The sequence below is a fragment of the Brienomyrus brachyistius genome, chromosome 13 (genome assembly GCF_023856365.1).
Source record: "Brienomyrus brachyistius isolate T26 chromosome 13, BBRACH_0.4, whole genome shotgun sequence".
Lineage (NCBI taxonomy): Eukaryota > Metazoa > Chordata > Actinopteri > Osteoglossiformes > Mormyridae > Brienomyrus > Brienomyrus brachyistius.
In genome coordinates this window covers 18,505,802-18,525,606 of record NC_064545.1, presented here as the reverse complement: position 1 = coordinate 18,525,606, position 19,805 = coordinate 18,505,802, and the positions used below count along the sequence as shown (strand labels likewise).

Below are 19,805 nucleotides of genomic sequence, written 5' to 3'. Positions count from 1 at the left end.
ACCATTCACTCACACATGCACATGCACACCTACGGGCAATTCAGCAACTCCATTTAGCCTCAGCTTTTGGACTGGGGGGGGAAACCGGAGTACCCGGAGGAAACCCCACGACAACATGGGGAAAATATGCAAACTCCGCACACCTGTAACTCAGGCGGAGACTTGAACCCGGGTCCCAGAGGAGTGAGGCAACAGTGCTAACCACTGCATCACCATGCCGCCCCTTAAATGGTTCAAGTACTCCTAAGTGAAGGTGAACTATTCACACCTGTTGGTGTTTGATGGTTCAACAGACACCGATCCGCTCAGACACCCTTACCTAGCCTCAGCAGTCAATTTTTGGAATTATGTAATTTTGGTGGTGGTTGTGCTCATTTTTGCAACAGCCTTTTATCATTTTGCTAATTTTTGTTCCAATTTGTTTTTGATATACTTTATGATCTTTCAGTTTTCAATTTTTACACACCGAACATATATAATTTGGAAAGAGAGATGACTAATTTGAACTTCCATAGATGTGTTTAAAAGTAAACCGGTCAGTGACATAAATTGATCTTGATTTTACAGAAACATCGGGCTTCTCAAATTTCTCCAGAGAGTAGACTTACTATAATTTTCAATTGGACTTCAGCTGACGTACACATAGGGGGTTTTCATCAGCATAAATAATGGGACGGCAACTAAACGCATAGCATCATTTTTCACATTTGCATTACATGATGTATTGAAATAATATTGCTTTTAAACATTCTCCCTGTTCGCAAGTAAAATATTCGCACAACCGCTTAACACACATACGTTACATACACATTACATACGTACACACACATACGTACAGAAATGCTATTTAAACAGTTTCTATTTCAGAGTGTAACGCAGCTTTTCTTCACAGCCCTAGTCGTGGAAGTTGGCGGGTCGTATTTAAATTTAAATGACGTAAAAAGCTGTGTGCGCCAATGCAATGGAAAGGGGGCGTGTCTAACAATTTTGTTACAAACACGAATCCGGAGAGTGAAAATTCTTTTTCCTTGGTATGTAACAGCTGCTTAAAATCGTATTTATTTAGTTAAAAGAAATCCTTTCGGTGTTTATTAACAAATTAGCGTGCTTATAGCGATTAAAAAGTTCGTGTCAAAGTGATTCATCCGATCTTTGCTTTCTTGCATGTAACTGATGTATTTGATGATTGCAATTCAGAAGCAGCAAAGCTTAGCTAACTATGTCAGTTAAATGTGAACGTATTACCATAAAGATAACATTGTATTCCATTATTGAAGTTTGGGGATTTGTCGAATATATGCATGTACATTTTTACGATTATAGACAATACCGATGCAGATCTTTAGGACACTTGCACAGATGCGTTATATAGCTTGCTAAGTACTGGTGGCTAGTTAACGGATCGATCACTGGAACAGTTTTTCGTAATTTTATTCTGAAAATCTAAGCAAAATGATTTGTTTAGTATATTAGCACGCTACTGCCCCGTGGACAGCCCCGATCCACTATGCTTGTTTGTTTTTAACCATACTGTCTTTGTTTGTACTACCGGGGTCCTGAAATTTAAATTGGCTTCCTTGCCTTTAGTAGTGCAAAATCAAAATTAGATGCGTGTCAACTGGATTTTTGTCGAAACGCCTGCAATTGTATGTAATAGGCATAGAGCAGGGCGCGTAATGCGTGTTGCATTGCTACAGCCCGTGTTGCGTCTAACGATGAGAAATCTGAGCTTAACAAAGACATGGAGTCCACTGTAATAGCTAGATATGCATGTGACCATTTGCCGCGTCTGCGGAGTGCCCGTTAACTGGCTACCCAGATTACTGCTTTCAAAATGCATTGCAGACCAAAACCTGATAGCAAGCCACTGACTAACGATGTAGCATCGATTGCGTTGCAACGTAACCACTTTGGGGGGGAACTGGAGAACGAAATCCATGTCCGACCGCTTTAAGTTAAACAATGGTTGCTTGCTAAGGCGCATAGCTGGTTAAACACAAATTAATACTGAAGACGTCACCCTCCAAAGCGACTGTCTGCTCGGTTTTCTAAATTTGTAAAGCGGGGTTTTGCATACGTTATATGCAGATCTGTATAGTTTGGCTCAACCCTACTCGTAAATCAGTCATTTTAACGTTGGCGAATCTGAAACGAACTGATCGCCGTCAGACCTTGACCGTGTGGCGTCTGCAAGACGTCTGAAGATGTTTGAGTCTAAAAAGATATGGTTGGCAAAAAAGGGGGGTGGTCTTGCCAAATATGAATTCACAGAGCTCGTACGAAAGGAGCGTTGCGTACAACAATTGTAGTCCTGAGGGTTTGCCTACAGTTAAAACGACCGTCCGACCGTACAGCAGGGAATCCCGTGCAAGTCTTTGGCTCCGCCCCTCGTGGGCGATGGTTTGTTTTAAGGCTCCATCTCTGGGCGGTGCCAAGTCAAGGGTCGGTTAAGCAATTGGCTGTTGTGAGGAAGGGCCCGCCCACAACTAAAGTCCCACCTTTAAACAGGCGTTGAACAGGAGTCACGTGTTGCGTAACTTCAGGAAGTTCGCCAGGAATCTATTGCATACTTACTATAATGGTAGCCGAAGTCTAAAGTAATACAGATATGCACCTTTACGGTTGAATGTGCGTGTGGCTTTGTGCATTTAGTGATTGATGATGCCGTTTAACCAAAATAGGTAGATGAATTACGCATGATAGTTACAACGTCTGTCACATTTGCTTGTTGTCTGTTATTTACATTAATATGACATACGTTTAACTCTAGCATGATTTGCCGCCATAACGTAGATATCTATGTAATAATAACTGTAATTGAACGTGCTGGTCTTTTGAACACCAGGATGTTCCTAGGCATCGCAGCTGGCCCATCCGTGTCGCGCTGAACGTTACACGCATGTAGTTCTCTCAAATGCGCCTCTACTTCCCGTGAGCGGTTGTCAACATAAGGAAGGGATGATATTACTGACAAAGTTTTACTCGCGATTCTGTTTCTTTTTGCCTGGCACCATCCTAGAATGTCGTCAGTAACCTTAACGAGTTACGGCAGAAACCTGAATGTCGGATAAATGAAATTCCTTTTCAATTTTGCCTTTTTGTTGTTTGTTTTGAGTGGCTTGAGCGGCACCCAACCGAAAGCATTACCGCCCGCCCCTAGGTATCCTTTTTCTGGCGGCGACCAATAACAGCTGAAGTTGGGCGGGGAGTAACCTTCAGCGAGCCACGCCCCTCCAAAGACGGACTGAGGTTGTTGTCTGTGTAGAATTTTTGTTTGCGGTCTGGTGGGTTGTGTATTTATTATATTTAATTTTTCAAGTTATTTTTTATCCAGATCGTTTAATATGCAGGTTTAATACCAAGGTAGTGTTTTAATATAGAGATCATTCGAATGAGCAGCGAGTTGTATCTCTTCTGGTAGCAGCGTTTAGGTGAGTTAATTTAACATATTTGTTGAAAGAAGAAAAACTGATAAATTGAAATATTTTTTATAATTAAGAACGCAAGTAATGCGATCGAGTATATTTCACTATTGGACTGCCCGGGGGCAGTCTGGACACGCAGCAGGGTCGCTTGGGACGATTTGAGGGTTAAAGTTTGTGCATGTGCTGTCTACTGATCGCTATGTCCGAGTGCTTGGCTCCACTTTGGCGTTTTTTAAATTAATTATTTTAAACTTTAGCAGTGTTTTGTGCACAACAATAGAATTACACGATCGGTTGTGGCATTGTAGACGAGGCGTTTACGGCTGCGTGCGCGGTAAACCTCACGGTGCGGCGGCGGGGGAAGGGCACCATCTGCCCCGCTATACAGGCTACTCGAGCTCGCTGCTTCAAGTTTGTGACAGGCCTCAAAACGGGGGGGGGAGGGGAGAGTGGGCTGGTCGTTTCTCGGTTAAAATAAATGTATAAAAAAAATTAATCGTCAGTCATGTTTGTCGCTAATATGACGTAATGTAAAAATGATCGCGTACACGCCTGCTTCGGGTAACAATTACGCAGCAGTTACGGTTATGAGCTGCAGGAACTCGCCGTTTCGCCGGGATTAGCTTAGCTTAAGTTCAGTGCGAAGGATAGCGAAGCTCCGCTAGCAGTGAGGCTGCGAGGAGACGAGGCTTTTACATATAAATGTCTAACAGAAATATTAAAGTGGCCTTTCAAAAATGCCGGTCGGTTAGCTGGCGCTAACACGACATGATACGTTACTCACACACGTACGCTCGGTGTGTGTGGGGAGGGGAGGGGAAGAGGGGGGGCGATCGCCGTTTCTTTGCTGTCTTTAGCCAGGACGCAAACTCCTGGGGGACTGGGGGGGTTAATCCTGACACGCTGCGAGTGTCTGAACCGGGGGAGGGCCATGTGCTGCAGGGAACACGTGTTTACAACAACATCACTCTTCTCCCTTCCCTTTATATCAAGCGTTTTGCAGACCTATAAATTACATAACTTATTTAATGTATCCCCTATTAGAAATGATCATCGTGAATGGTTTGAAGAGTCCAAGCATCATTGACTCACCATCTGAAAAATCGATAAGCTTACTTATTTTCCCTAAATGTTTTTTTTTTTTCGTCAAACTTTCATGCTTGTCTGTGCTACACCTTTAGAGATTAACTACATTGTGTGTCTTCATTGGACCCGGCCTGTTCTGTATTCACAGATTTCTTTTAAATGTCTAGTGTGTGAGGGGGCGATGCAGCCTGGGTGGTCCATGGGATTTCACTGATGCTGATGGCCTCTCCTCTCGACCCCCCCCCCCCCACCACCACCTTCCCCATCCTAGGTCTTGCAGCTTGGGCGAATATGAGTCCACAATGAAGCGCCGTTTAGAGGAACAAGAGCCGGCATTCCCTGCTCAGCAGCGCCGGCCCCCAGGTGCCCCGGAGACCTTCCAGCATCGCGTCCTGGCCCCCGCACCTCCTGCCGTCTACGAGGCAGGCGCTGACGCCATGCAGTCCCCCCCCAGCGTCCAGTACTCTGTCTCCCAGGGGTACCAGGTAGGCACCAATTTGTATCTTCTCATTGTTTGTCAACAGCTGGACTAAACCTGATTTGGTGGCAAAATAATTTGCTTCAATAAAGCAAAGTAAAATTAAATAAAAATAAATCCCATTACTTCCTTTGGTCCTCGGAGTAGCCCTGCTTACAGCCGTAAACATGCATTCTTCCCCTTAACATGTCTTGTTGACATGACCTGATGGTGCACAAATAATATAGTATTATGGTATTATGTATTAATTTATCACAAACTAAATCTTAGTTACATGTTGATCTCGTGTTGCTTCACGATTCAATAATGATGAATTATGTTTTATCTCAAGCAGTTACTATATTTGTTACTGTATCTGTTAATTCTGTAAATAACACAAGTGAAACACCAATCTCATGTTTGTTCATCATTAATGAATCGTAATGCATCTTTTGTCTCAAGTACCGACTATAGTTGTTCATGTTTTGTACTTCAGTAGTTACTGAGTTATTACTAAGTATCTGTGTCCCATCAAGTACAGTGTTACTCAAGCCCTTTAACTGCCATTGTCTTCAAGGTTTCCACAGTGACCCAGAGTCCAGCAGGCCATGCCCACACCCCCAGCAGTGCTGTTCACGGTGGGGTGCATCACCATGGCTCGGCAACGCAGGCAGCACAGCCTCACGCTTACCCAGCCCCTGGCGCTGCCCCCTCCCAGGCTCAGCCGGGACAGCAGCAGTTTCAGAGGCTGAAGGTGAGGGAATGTCCCAGAATCCCCCCCCCCCCCCCCCCAAAAAAAAAAAACACTGTCACAGCCTGTACCTTCTCTTTGATAATCTGCACGCTTCTCCACTCACGGGGCAGATGGGTAACACTCTGACATCAGTGGATGTTTCTCAATATGTGTACTTGACCATATATGTGTTCCCATGTACCTGTTTTCCATCATCTTCCATTGCTGAAGACCAGCTCCAAAACTTAAGAACAGAATTGCAGAGGATGGTAAGAATTCCCCGATGTTCTTCTTGCCCCGCCCCAGATGTCAACGATGCATCAGTTGCGTCCTCGCCAAAGGAGACCAGTCCCATGATTCATTGCGCCCCAAGCTCATTCTTGGGAGGCAATTTAGCAGGATCAGTCTTGCCAAGACCTCCAATACAATCTTTGCATACTTGGTATTGAGAAACACCCAGTGTGTTCATTACCACAGGGCCTGTCATGATGATGATGATGGTGATGCTGGACTGCCTCTGCTCTCCTAGTTGGCCACTCAGTTCTCATCTTCTCAGTTCCTTGTTGTTAATGCTTACATGCTGTCCTACTAAAAGTCATCGGGTGTGTAATTCAGTGGGTGATGGACTTCTGTCTTTATGCAGAAAATCTTGGATTCGCTGTTGGTCTTTTAAGCAAGACCCTTAGCCCCAGTTGCTCCAGGGATGCTGGCTGACCCAGCTCGCTCTTTCTGTACATCGCTTCGGGCAAAAACTTTGTCACATAAGTAAATGTACATCTGTGTAAACTGGGGGAGCACGGGCTGTCAGCCCCGTGATCTGCTGCTTCAGCAGGGCTGCTGGTTTCTGGCAGAAACAGTGTGGTATCACACCCAGTGACTTCCTTAAACCATCAACAGAGAGACAGAGAGATGACTTTTATCTTTGCCGTTATTCAGCTTTCGCAATTGTCCCCAGGCTGTTGTGTCAGGTTTATACATCTGCATGTGTTCCCTGCCCAGTGCTGTCCTCTAGTCATCTTCAAATCAACACATTATCATATAAAATTGCCCATCCATTTTATCGACACCAGAGATTCCTCTGACTTTAAGAAGGAGATTGATAATCTCGATTTGTGTTTGTTAGTTCTCATTCAAAAATGCCCATTTAGTTCAGAGAATGATGGAAACGACAGACTTTCCCCTCCGTTGTCTGCCCTTGTTGTATTAAAAGGCTTTTTTTCTGCCCTGGATTTCAGAGCGTGGAGCGAATTCCTATGAGTGCCTATTGTCGTGCGTCGTCCAATTTGCATATTAATTGTTTCTACAATTTGCTGATCTGTGAAGCAGTTGCTCTGTGCGTTTCTTTCCGAGGTCATCACTCACACGACGCAGTCACGCGTTTCCAAAGTCAGTGTTCTCAGTTTGTCGTTCGTTGAAGCACACATGAGAAGCATCTGACTGAGACTTAAGGCAGCCTGTCACCTGATTCCAGTTTCCTGATTAGCATCTGTGAGAATTACGATTTTTACGCAGCTCATTTGGCAAGCAAAGTACTGACCACCAATGTCTCTGCAGGTGGAGGATGCACTATCATACCTGGATCAGGTAAAGCTGCAGTTCGGCAGTCAGCCTCAAGTCTACAATGACTTCCTGGACATCATGAAGGAATTTAAGTCACAAAGGTGAGGTCCAGGTTATAAAACTGATTAGCAGACTAATTGTAGCCTCCAGGACCCTGTGATGTTGACTAGGATGAGCAAACAGATGGATTTACGGGAAACTAGGTATGCTTTTTGATGCTTTAAAAGTGACACAGTCGCATAGTGTCTTATGTCCCCGTGTCCCCAGCATCGACACTCCTGGGGTGATCAGCAGGGTATCCCAGCTTTTCAAGGGCCACCCAGATCTCATCATGGGCTTCAACACCTTCCTGCCCCCGGGCTACAAGATCGAGGTTCAAACCAACGACCTGGTCAATGTCACGACGCCTGGACAGATTCACCACATTACACCTCAAGGCATCTCGGTGCAGAACCTCCCAGTGGCCACGCCCTCGCAGCTCCAATCCCAACCTCCGGCCACGCCCATAACCGTGGCCCCGCCCCCACCATCCCAGCCCACGCCAGCCAAGATCAGCAAGGTGGGGATGCTGGGAATGCATAGGGTTGACTGCCCTTGGGGGTTTTCCTGCAATGCTCACACTGATCCTTCTGTCCCCAGCCACTGCAATCTCCAGCACTGACCCCCAGCAGCCAGCCGAATCCGTCCATCCCGTCGTACGCCTCTCCCCGTTCCCCGCCTGCGCAGCCCCACGTGCAGAATAACCAGCCCGTAGAGTTCAACCATGCTATCAACTATGTCAATAAGATCAAGAACCGCTTCCAGGGTCAGCCTGACATCTACAAGGCCTTCCTGGAGATCCTGCACACTTATCAGGTCAGAATGGAGTTCAAGCTCAAAGGGTATGGCTCCTGGGTTCTTGGGTTCATAGTATTGGCCAAGGACCCAACCCTTGGGCATCTAATACTCCTGGAAGAATTCCTTCTGGAAATTTAATAGTTTACAGAAAATGGGAGTGTTTTATATTTCAATGTTACTGATTTGACTTATTGATTAATACTATTCTTTGTAATTTAACCTCATTTTAAGTTACTCTGGTACATATATACAGTGAGGTCCATAATCATGACACTGCACTGAAAACCTGGGATTTCTTCAGTAAGTCCCAAAAATAAGCTTTTGAGCTAGACTAAGACTTGCCAGCATTTTGCACTGAAAGAAATTGACGAAGTTTTAGATTTATGGTAATAACAGAAAGGTTTGCTTAAAGAGACAAACATAAGAGTGTGATACTGCAGCGTATCGAAACAACAGTGATCCATGGTGGCAGTTAGGGCCGTCGCTCCCGATTACATGAATGACTGAGTAATGTGCCAATTAATCTGACGATTCATAGAATAATTGTTTATATTTTGCATTGCGATTGGTGCCCAGTCAGTCACACATACATCTTTCCAGATGTGCAATGTCAAAATATCGACATGGCATTTCATGTACGTTGTAAGTTGCACTAAAACATTTTTACTCGGTAATATGAAACCAAACTTAGCGAGTTTTCCAATTTTTATGACGGCTCCTTTTCAACACAAAAAAAGGTCAAAACTTTAATCGCAGCTGCTTTTGCATGAGCTCTGCATGCACTCTTCAGGTGTCATAATCATGTCATAATCATTTTTGTTTTCGAGTTTTGTCGAGTAATAATGACCGCTGGAGTGGCAGTATTCAAGTCTGGTGGTGCTTTGCCTGCTATGGGGTCGGACACTTTCGCCAGTCACACCATAGCATCCAATCTTCACAGTCACACTGCATATTACTTTGGGGGTTTTTTGGAGAAGGTTCATACTGCATGGAAATGCACCTGTCTCCTACCCTGCAACTGTAGCATGGGAATTTCACACATGATGCTGAAGCTGAAGCAGACGCAAACATACCTCAAAGCTTTGCAGTAACTAAAAAGACCTAGATCTGCTGACCTGACCTGAACCTCATTGAACATTTGGGGGGAGCTTGGAGACCGAGAAAGTCAAGCACTCAGTAACATCACAAGATGCTCTTTGGAATGTTCTCAAGTCATGCTGGTCTAACATGGGTCATCAGGTTTCGTACAGACTAGTGGAGTCATTGCCAGTTCGAGTGTCATTAGCGCAAGAGGGGACATGTCAATTACTTATAAGATATTCTGAAATTCATATACATTTTTTTTCCCCAAAGATTCAACTTTTCACTCATTATACTGGTAATACAAAACTGTTAATAGATTCTATTAAATTAGAAAAAAAGCAAAATAAAACCTTTTTCGCTGGTGTTCTCATACGGTGTCTTGTTGCCCCTATTTTCCCTGATATTCTGATTGATTTTGTTGTCTGTGGTTTCATTTACATTGGCACTTTATGATAGGCTTTCTGATGGGTGTGTAATTTTGGTGGTCCGCTGTGATTGGCTCTTTACCATTTGTAACACTGGCGATTGGCCGGTCCCCTCACAGAAGGAGCAGCGCAACGCAAAGGAGGCCGGTGGGAATTACACACCAGCTCTGACGGAGCAGGAGGTATATGCTCAGGTGGCTCGACTCTTCAAGAACCAGGAGGACCTGCTGTCTGAGTTTGGTCAGTTCCTGCCCGACGCCAACAGCTCCGTGGTAAATGTAAGTACATCTCTGCTAGGAGGATTCACGCTGAATTTAGACAAATTTTATGTTGTTTGTGTATAGCTGTGTTTTGAGGTGTACGCGATTTCCTGATTCTTCGTCTCCTACCGGGGAAGGTACTTTTACTGGAAGATGAGCCAGCTGGTGGCGTTTGACTTGCCCATGTTTATGTGCATCCTTTGGCTTTCCCTGCCCACAGTTCCTGAGCAAGACAACAGCTGAGAAAGCAGAGTCTGTGCGTAATGACCACGGTGGCACAGTCAAGAGACCTCAGCTCAACAACAAGCAGCGGCCCAATCAGAATGGCTGTCAGATCCGGCGGCACTCAGGCAATTCGACCACACCCCCGGTCAAGGTAGGTCCCTGAGCATCATGGGAACTACCTCCACATGCCAACAGGAGTAACCTTGGTTTAAGCAGCCAGGCTGTGCTTCTTTCTCCCAGTTAAGCAGTCAGGGCTTTGAGGATGGTTATTTTGATTGACTAGGGAGGGTTTGGGTGTGGCTACATTTAATGGTTGTGAGTTCATCTGTGCAATGGATTCTGGGTAAGGGGGTAGGCATAGTAATCTCTACTGAGATTCTTCCCTTTAAACATGTGTCACAATCTTGGTCATATATGGACTGTGTGGCCTTCTGTGAATGGCCTTCCTTCCTCTTTTCCTCCAATAGAAGAAACCCAAGCTACTAGGAGTGAAGGACCAGTCCCTCGTGGAGGCAGGCAAGCACAGCAGCAGCACAGAGTCACAGTTCTTTGAGAAGGTGAGTGGTGGCCGCTGGGTCCGTCATTGGGCTGTTCCCTTTCCGCATCGGGTAGGGCTCTGATGTCGGAGACCCGATTCTGTCTGATCCTGCCCACCAGTACCACAGAGATTGTGGTTCTTTGCCTGAAGTTGAGTTCCTCTGAAATTTGGACACATCAGCCAGGCCACACTGGTGTCAGACACAGGAATGAGAGTCATTTACACATCCACAGGTACGCAAAGTCCTCCGAAGCTCTGAAGCCTACGAGAGCTTCGTGCGATGCCTGGTCATCTTCAATGAAGAAGTCATCTCCCGTGCTGAGCTGGTACAGCTGGTGGTGCCCTTCCTGGGGTGAGTTGGGGGGGAGCGAGGCACACCAGAGCCTAGCCGTGATGTCTGCTCCAGGACGTGTAAATTCTGTAATCACTGGTGACATTTACAGCCATGTCATTTATATGCTGATAAGAATTTATTTGCCATGAATTAAGTTTATGATATTTAAAGAAATATGTCACCATGCCCCAGTCAGTGAAAGTGTGTTCCCTACCCCAGAGGGTTAATAAATCGTATTTTATCAATGCATAAATACTAGAAACGATGTATTCCGAGTTCATCCCAAATTGTATTCAGTGCATACTTTTTTTAATCGGGATAGTCACATCGTGAACTTTTATGCACCGATGGGAATCAGTGACTCTTACCATCCCTACTCACGACCATTTCAGGCTGGTCTGAAAGAACTTTTCATACTCGGATATCGTAAACAAAAGTACAAATCGCTCTGTCAATCCATCTCACAGGAAATTCCCTGAGCTCTTCACCTGGTTTAAGAACTTCCTGGGGTACCGAGAGTCGACCCACATCGAGACCTTCCCCAAGGAGCGAGCCACCGAGGGCATCGCCATGGAGATCGACTACGCCTCTTGCAAGCGCCTTGGCTCCAGCTACCGGGCCCTGCCGAAGAGCTACCAGCAGCCAAAATGCACGGGCAGGACACCCCTGTGCAAAGAGGTGAGGCGCGGGCCTGGTGCTCACCTGCCTGCTGAGCGTGTGGGGCTCAAACAAGTCAGAATGCCATTTATAACTTACTGGCTGACCCCCCTTTTCCTGATGGCTCTCAGGTGCTGAATGACACGTGGGTGTCGTTTCCATCCTGGTCTGAAGACTCCACCTTCGTTAGCTCAAAGAAGACGCAGTACGAGGAACACATCTACAGGTGTGAGGATGAACGCTTCGAGGTGAGGAGAACCTTTGGCATCGTTGGGGACCCCCGACAGAAAATGGGATTTAAATACTCAGTCCGTAACTGGCACAGTCCAGCTGGAAAGACAGGTGTACTGTTTCATTGTCTGAGGAATGCTGAGTTTGTTCTGAACATTGTCACCTGTTTTGTTTTTGTTTTTTTTTTTGTATTTTTATTCTTTGATTTTTAAGTGTGTGGATGGTTTACCATTTCTTCAGTACAGCCTGATAGAGACCCCCTTCCAATTCCTCTGTCCCCCAAACCTCTTGTAGCTGGACGTGGTGCTGGAGACCAACCTGGCCACCATCCGCGCCCTGGAGTCGGTGCAGAAACGCCTGTCCCGCATGACGGCCGAGGAACAGGCCCGCTTCCGCCTCGACAACAGCATGGGCGGCTCCTCCGAGGTCATCCACCGCAAGGCCATCCAGAGAATATATGGAGACAAGGCACCCGACATCATCGATGGCCTCCGCAAGAACCCGGCCATCTCCGTCCCCATCGTGCTCAAGAGGTGAGGAGCGCCGCTAGCTGTGGAGCTTGGAGTCGGGCCTTGGGGGTGTGGTCCCTGTCCTCACCCCCCTGTAAGGGTTGGAGGACTATTGGCTGATGGGACTCAGAATGGTCCCGAAGGCTTTTTGGCTTGAGTTAACATCAGCAATCATTGGCACTGCCAGCCTCTCTTCATTAGTTAAATTTTATTTTATCTCATGCAGGTTAAAGACCAAGGAGGAAGAGTGGAGGGAAGCCCAGAGAGGCTTCAACAAGATCTGGAGGGAGCAGAACGAGAAGTACTACCTGAAGTCGCTGGATCACCAGGGCATCAACTTCAAACAGAACGACACCAAGGTTCTGCGCTCCAAGACCCTGCTGAATGAGATCGAGACCATATATGACGAGGTAGGAGGACTCTGTGATTCTCCACCAGTGCATTTATGGTTTCTGGAGTCTGTTCACTGTTTCGCACGGTGGAGGGTTTTGCTCTCGCTTGGCTGTTGTACTCGAATACACTGTCAACAGACCCGCCTCGCTGTCATCGTAGAAGATGACACTACACTGCTCTGCAGGCTCAAGTCTGCAACAACTTTTCCAGTCGCATATTTTACAGCTCATTTTGTGGTGTTTATGCATGTGATGACAAGCTGTCCACCACTTGGGAAAGGTCCTACACAGGTGGCCTGCAGATCTGGGTCTGTTTATGTGCTTTCAGATTGGGTCCACTGTCTTTTTGGATCCGGACACACAGAACTTAGCACTTGAAAGCTTTTACAGACCCGTTTTATTAGGGCATGAAAGTAAAAGCCAGATGAGTCTCCAAACCATTTATGCCTATTCTAAGCAAGCGGTATTCAAACAAACAAACACAAACAAATTTATTTTTATATAGCGCATTATCACAACATTGCATTGTCTCAAAGCGCTTTACAGTATCCTCACCCAAAGCCCCCAGTGAGTAAGCCATAGGCGACAGTGGCAAGGAAAAACTCCCTAGAAGGAAGAAACCTTGAGAGGGACCAGACTCAAAGGGGAAGCCCATCCTCCAGGGGCCGGCAGGGATAGTCAAATAGAGAGAGGAGAGCAAGGAAGATAAGCCAATGCCGAAGCCGAGTCTTCTTCCAATTGCCAGGCAACCAGAGGTAAGGCAGCGGGTCATACATGGAAGATCAGGACGGCGAGCTGGATGCAGGGACGTCACTGGTGGTGGTCGGGTGTGCTGGATATCTTGATAGATTGAGGTCTCCAGGCATCACCCCCAGGAGGAGTAGGGGAAATAAATGTACAATTAGGCATAGTAGAGGAGGCTATTGGCAGTGCTAAAAGCTAGGTGAGTACAATATGAAGTGCAATCTGCAAGCTCCGGCAGATATGGCTATGGCAGCATCAGTAGGAGGGAGAGGCAAGTGGGAATGCCGGCATGGGGAGTCCCTGAAATGTCAGCACTCCAGTTCCACAAGAGATTGCAAAGCTAGAGTGACAGCACTGACAATCCAGTTCATCCAAAGCCAATGGCACCGATCCCCACCCAGCTCTACACCTCACACTACAGGTCTGACTGGGAGTGAAGAGTTAGCTAGGGCTAGAACTAGTGTCCCTATACGCTAAACTAAACAGGTGTGTTTTTATTCACGAGTTTTTAATAAGTACTGGTTATATTGTTAATTTCTTCAGCCAAAGGTTTACCCAGATTTCGAGAACGTGGGACCTTTTACTAGAGCAGGTAGTTGCATCCGTCCTGCTATGTGAGTAGACATACTGGGAACCTAGCAAGTTAGAGGTCACGGGTAACATTGCTCTCTGATTTTTGGTAAATTAATAACTACGTGTCCTTTTCAAAGATGAATGATCCACATTGTTTTTCCTTCCCCAGCGGCAAGAGCAGGCGTCTGAGGACAACACGGCGCCCCCTAGTGGGCCACACCAGACCCTGCTATATGAGGACAGCCAGATCCTGGAGGACGCAGCCTCCCTCATCATTCACCATGTGAAGCGGCAAGCCGGCATCCAGAAAGAGGACAAGTACAAGATCAAGCAAGTGGTGCATCACTTCCTGCCCGACATGTTGTTCGCGCGACGCGGGGAGCTGTCCGACCTGGAAGAGGAGGAGGAGGAAGAGGAAGCCGACCTGGATGAGGCCGGCGCCAAGAAACCCAACGGACTGGCTTCCGGCGGGAGCAGCAGCAAGGGCAGCCCGGCCAAGTCCAAGCTCCTGTTCGGCGGCACGGCGGCCCAGAAGCTGCGCAACACGGACGAAGTCTACAACCTCTTCTTCGTCAACAACAACTGGTACATTCTGCTGCGTCTGCACCAGACGCTGTGTTCCCGGCTGCTGCGGATCTACAACCAGGCCGAGCGGCAGATCGAGGAGGACTGCAGGGAGCGAGACTGGGAACGCGAGGTGCTGGGCCTCAAGCGGGAGAAGGGCGACACACCCGCCGTGCAGCTACGCCTCAAGGAGCCCAGTAAGTCCAGCTCGTCTCCATCGCCAACGCAGAATGAGCCGTCGACTTTACAGCCGTCCCTGTGGCACAGCCCTGTCTCACTTGTGGTCCAGAACGAGAAGCTATTGCATACCTCTCTAACAAACACCCCATCCCGTTCACAGTGGACATCGAGGTGGAGGACTATTACTCTGCCTTCCTGGAGATGGTGCGCAACCTGCTGGATGGTAACATGGACTCCACCCAGTATGAAGACTCCCTGCGTGAGATGTTCACCATCCACGCATACATCGCCTTCACCATGGACAAGCTCGTCCAGAGCATTGTCCGACAGGTGCGTCCTGGGCCAGTCAGGGAGAGGGGGGTGTCAGTATTTCTTCCAGCGCCCTCTGTTGGTGGTATTTTGCATTGTCCTTTAAATCGAAGGTGCACCTTTTAAATCTACTGCCTTGTAGCACAGTTTGCATTGTTTTAGATGTGAGTGGGGCTTTTTTCATTTCAGCAGCGGCTCTCGCAAAGCACCAGCCTTGCTTAATTTTTCTTATCAGCTTTCACAACGATGCTTCTTTTTTCCATTGGTTTTGGACAAACCTCCATCCTCCAGATAGTCGGCTCTAAATGCTTGTTCCTTACCCTCTCTGCTGTTGTGCTGAGGGGTGTTAATAAGCCCCCGGCCCCGCTATGTTCCTGCAGCTTCAGCACATCGTGAGCGACGAGATCTGCGTCCAGGTGACCGACCTGTACCTGGCAGAGTGCTCCAACACAGCCACAGGAGGCTCCCTGTCTGCACAGGCCTCCAGAGCGGCCCCCGAGGCAGCCTATCAGCGCAAGGCCGAGCAGCTCATGTCCGATGAGAACTGCTTCAAGGTGAGGCCTCCAGCTCTCCTGCAGGCAGCAGCCTGCCCCTCTGCCCGCATCCATAGATGCCTTGTGTGAAACTGCAGGACTCTCCTCACTGTGGAGATGGTTACTCACTGGCCAGTGCTAAGGACTGCCCCCCCCCCCCCCCCAGCAGTACCTGGAGTTCAATGGTGATGCCTCGCTCTCTCTTCCACCCCCATCCCCCCCACCCCCCCAGCTAATGTTCATAAAGAGCAGCGGTCAGGTACACCTCTCAGTGGAGCTTCTGGACACAGACGAGGATAATTCTGACGAACCCATGGAGACGGAGGTGAGTGACGACAGTGTCGGCCAATCCCCACCGGCGCGGTGACGCCCGGTCCCGCCCTCCGCACTGTCCGTGTGTCGTGATAGTCTCCCTCTTCCATATTCCTGTTATTCTGAACCTGACAGCCATGTCCCTCTGGATGCCTCTGTAGTGCCTACCATGATGGAGACTATTGAGGTAATCAACTGCTTTTATCTCGCAGCGCTGGTCAGACTATGTGGGCCGGTACCTGAATTCTGCCTCCACCTCCCCGGAGCTGCGAGAGCATCTGGCCCAGAAGCCCGTGTTTCTCCCCAGGTGAGAAAACGACGCAGGCAGCGTTATTTGGGTGGGTTTAAGCCCCGCGCCCTGGGCCAGCTGGATGGTCTCTGCGGTCAGGTGGGGGTCACGGCTTCCCTCTAGGCGCAGGGGGCTCTCTGAGCTAAGCCTTTTCCTCTCTCTGTTAGCATGAACAGAACTCTGGCTCACAGGACACTTTGATCTGCAGCAAACCTCAATTCAAAGAGAAGGATTTGGTTTTTATTTTCTCCTCACTGTCTGATTGTCTTTGTACGAGTGCCTTAAGCGAAAAGAACAAACCTCGCTGTCGGTTCATATTTGGGTGAAGGTTGGAGCCCGTGGCCCAGCTGGCGTCTTCCTGTTAGCTGACAGTCAGGGAGTTCACAGCCAGGTCACGCATGGTGGTGTGAGACCTCAGGTCTTTCTGTCATCAGGCTGTAATGTCCCGCGTAAGTCTGCTCTGTGGCCTGTATGGGGGGGGCAGCTCTCGCCGGGGAGGATCACGATCCACGCGAGACCTGGAGACGGACAGCTTTTTTTTTTCACGAGGGCCTTATCTGTCTCTTCCGCATAAGGAACCTCCGCCGGATACGAAAGTGCCAGCGAGGGTGGGGGCAGCAGGAAAAGGAGGCCAAGGAGGGTGGGAAGAAGGTGGTGGAAGGTGCGGAGAACATGGAGTGCATGTTCAAGCTGAACTCCTACAAGATGGTGTACGTCTTTAAGTCTGAAGACTACATGTACCGCCGCACTGCTCTGTTGCGAGCCCACCAGGTACCTCCCCCCCGTTCTGTTCTCGCTTCTCATTGGTTGGGCCCTGGCTAAGAAAGCCAGTTGTGATTGGTCTCTGTCCACTGTACCTTCCCCAGTCCCATCAGAGGGTGAGTACGAGGTTGCACCAACGCTTCCAGGCCTGGGTGGATGGCTGGGTGCAGGAGAACGTGACGGTGGAGATGGCAGGCGACTGCAAGCGCTGGCTGATGGGCGAGGCCCGCGACGGGATGCTGCCCTGTACCACCAACTGCCAGAAGGAGGTGCTGCACTTCATGGGCATCAACAAATACCGCGTGACATACAGCCCTCCGCCAAAGGCCCCCTGAAGGCTGTAGGGTTTCGCCGAGGTTCTGGTGGGACTGGGGGCATGAAGGCGGTTGGGGGGCGCAGTAGGGGCAGAAGGTGATGCAGGGAGGATCCATCACTAACTTTCACAGGATGTTGACGTGCGCACTGTGCTGTGGTTCGCCAGCGGTAAAACTTTTTAACAGCATTTTAGCTGTACCTGCCTTTGCAGGGCCTTGGTGCCAAAACAAGAGAAACACCCTGTGAGTCTGAGTCCACCTCGCCTTCCGTCTGATCGCTCCAGCTGTCAGAGAAAGGCTTCCTGGGGCTGACAGGATGTGATGTCATCAACGCCGTAGCAGCACAGGGCTTTGGTAAGAAGCCTCCAGGAAGTTCTTTTGTGAGAAAAGGATCATTAGAAGAAAGAAAGAAATAAGAGTAAAATCACCAATTTCTTTCAGAAATACATTTTAATGCCAAGTGTTTTGGGGAAAGGTACACCTAATTTGGAGTTTTGCATTGGGGGGGGGGATTTTTAAATTTTGTCACCTTTCACTGGTGTGAAGTACTTGGACTGAAGGAGCACCAACATCCAGGCTGGTGGCTGCCAGCTGCGTTTAGAAGTCAGGCCTCCAGATCGGGCATCAGGGTGAAGACTAGTTTGGCTATTTTAGTACCTGTTTCTGAAGAAAGGTGGCATTAAGGAAGACACACCTGACACCAACAGGATTATGTGTAGTGAGGCAGCACTTGTAGCCGCTATTGTAAAAAAAATAATAATAATAGAGCAAAAAAATTTAAAAAAGAAAAAATCTTTAAAATAGTTATAGCTGAATCAGAGCGCTTGTCAGTTCTGGTCTCAGACTGTAAAGTGTATAGCTTGTGAATGTCGGTTTCTGACATGTCTACTGATGCATATTACCAAGCTAGCCCAGAAACCCCAGTACAGTGCGGCCCAGACCTAGGAGGAGTTGGGATGGACTCCCCCCACACCACCACCACTGCGCAGTGCATTGTAAATAACCTGTAAATAATGTCAGACCTTTTTATTACGGAGATCTGCATTGATGTGCTAGCATACTTTACAGGCTTACTGTGGACTTCAGTGAGAGGAGCTAAGAGATAGTACGTATATTAAAAATGCAAGACCGTTTATTACAGTTTTTACCAAAGGGAATTGATGATGATAGTTTTTTTGTGTGTGTGTGTGTGTTTCCTTTTTTAATTGTGCAAATGTTCATTTGAGAAGTAGAAATTTATCCAGGATTTTTCAAATGGAAGTTTTTATAGTATTTTTTCATAAAATGTGTAAAAAGTAAATAAAAAGACCAGGTTTCAATTTGGCTTTTATCTGGTGACATCAGCCGCTGCCTGTTTGCAGACGCTACAGGCTGGCAGGTGGTAAAGGGCGCGGATGCAGGCTTTTCGCTCGAGCCCTGGACGCAGGGCCGGTCCGCTTCATCGGCGCAGTGTTTTCATGATCCCTATTCCCCTCCTTGCTTTCTCTCCCTCCACGACCTGGATAGATTTCTGCTGAAATTACACAAACACGTTTTTAAAGTCACAAAGCATGTCTTTTCCTGTGGATTATCATAGCCCCTTTATTTCAACCTTATTTAAAGAATAATAAAAACAGCGTTTGTAGTTGATGGCTTCTGCTCGCCTGTCATTGACCTTTGCGTCCCGTCCGCATGCTTCGGGAAATGACCAGACATCATCTGCTTGGACATCGGCTACGGAATTCCGTCTGGCTGCGGGATTGAGTCTTTGTAGACCTGTAAACAAGACCCAGGATGGTATTACTATGGTATTAGTCGATTTTTGGCTGGTGGCAGATACAGTGTCTTTGAATCGGCCTTGAAGTTATTTGGTGAAACTCCATTCTCTGATTTGTGCTGTATATCACCTCTGAATCTGCTGAGCACAAATTTTCACAATTGATGGGAGGGACAGGGGCCAATGAGAGTCAATCGTTCGTCAGCATTGGCTGACACTAGTTTTTTTTTTTTTTTTTTTGCCATTCGCTTGGTGTGTACACAGCCTTTTGGGAAACCCTCTCACGTGAAAGTAAATTATCCAGTGAGGTTTCCTAAGTTATGCATTATATATGATGTTGATTTATGGAAATGCTACACAATATGAGGTTTAAGAACGAAATAGGCCTTTCAATAAATTCCAAATTACATCTGTCAGCTGGGGTTGAGAGCTCCCCCTAGTGGTGATGGCCTGAATTGTCATCAGCGTTTGATTTTGTTGCCTGAAGCTGTTAAATGGCCAGAGAGTAAACTGTTGCTGCCGTTTGTACCTCAGAGACCCACAGAATGACCGACCAGGGGATTGCCATAGCAACGCTGCCCACATTCGGTCAGTGTAGGGGGGCATTGCAGCACATGTCTGTCTCAAAGCAGACATTCCACCAAAGTGCCCCAAAGTCAAAATGATCTCACCAGGTGTCAGATGCTAGGGCTGACGGCAGACGGCTACAGAATACTG

The 19,805-nt window shown here is 47.6% G+C and overlaps 1 protein-coding gene across 1 annotated transcript; it reads left to right on the top strand.

Moving 5' to 3' along the window:
- Positions 1-962: 962 nt before the first annotated feature.
- On the top strand, positions 963-18,961 carry sin3aa (SIN3 transcription regulator family member Aa). The gene is made up of 21 exons (XM_048972784.1): positions 963-1,031; positions 4,783-4,996; positions 5,546-5,722; positions 7,256-7,362; positions 7,529-7,820; positions 7,901-8,116; positions 9,726-9,884; positions 10,087-10,242; positions 10,559-10,648; positions 10,863-10,981; positions 11,431-11,641; positions 11,752-11,868; positions 12,146-12,384; positions 12,587-12,770; positions 14,239-14,830; positions 14,974-15,143; positions 15,503-15,676; positions 15,888-15,980; positions 16,180-16,274; positions 16,832-17,027; positions 17,123-18,961. Exons 2-21 carry the CDS (start codon positions 4,814-4,816, stop codon positions 17,351-17,353), a joined length of 3,801 nt encoding a protein of 1,266 aa, XP_048828741.1. The 5' UTR covers positions 963-1,031; positions 4,783-4,813; the 3' UTR covers positions 17,354-18,961.
- Positions 18,962-19,805: the final 844 nt, after the last annotated feature.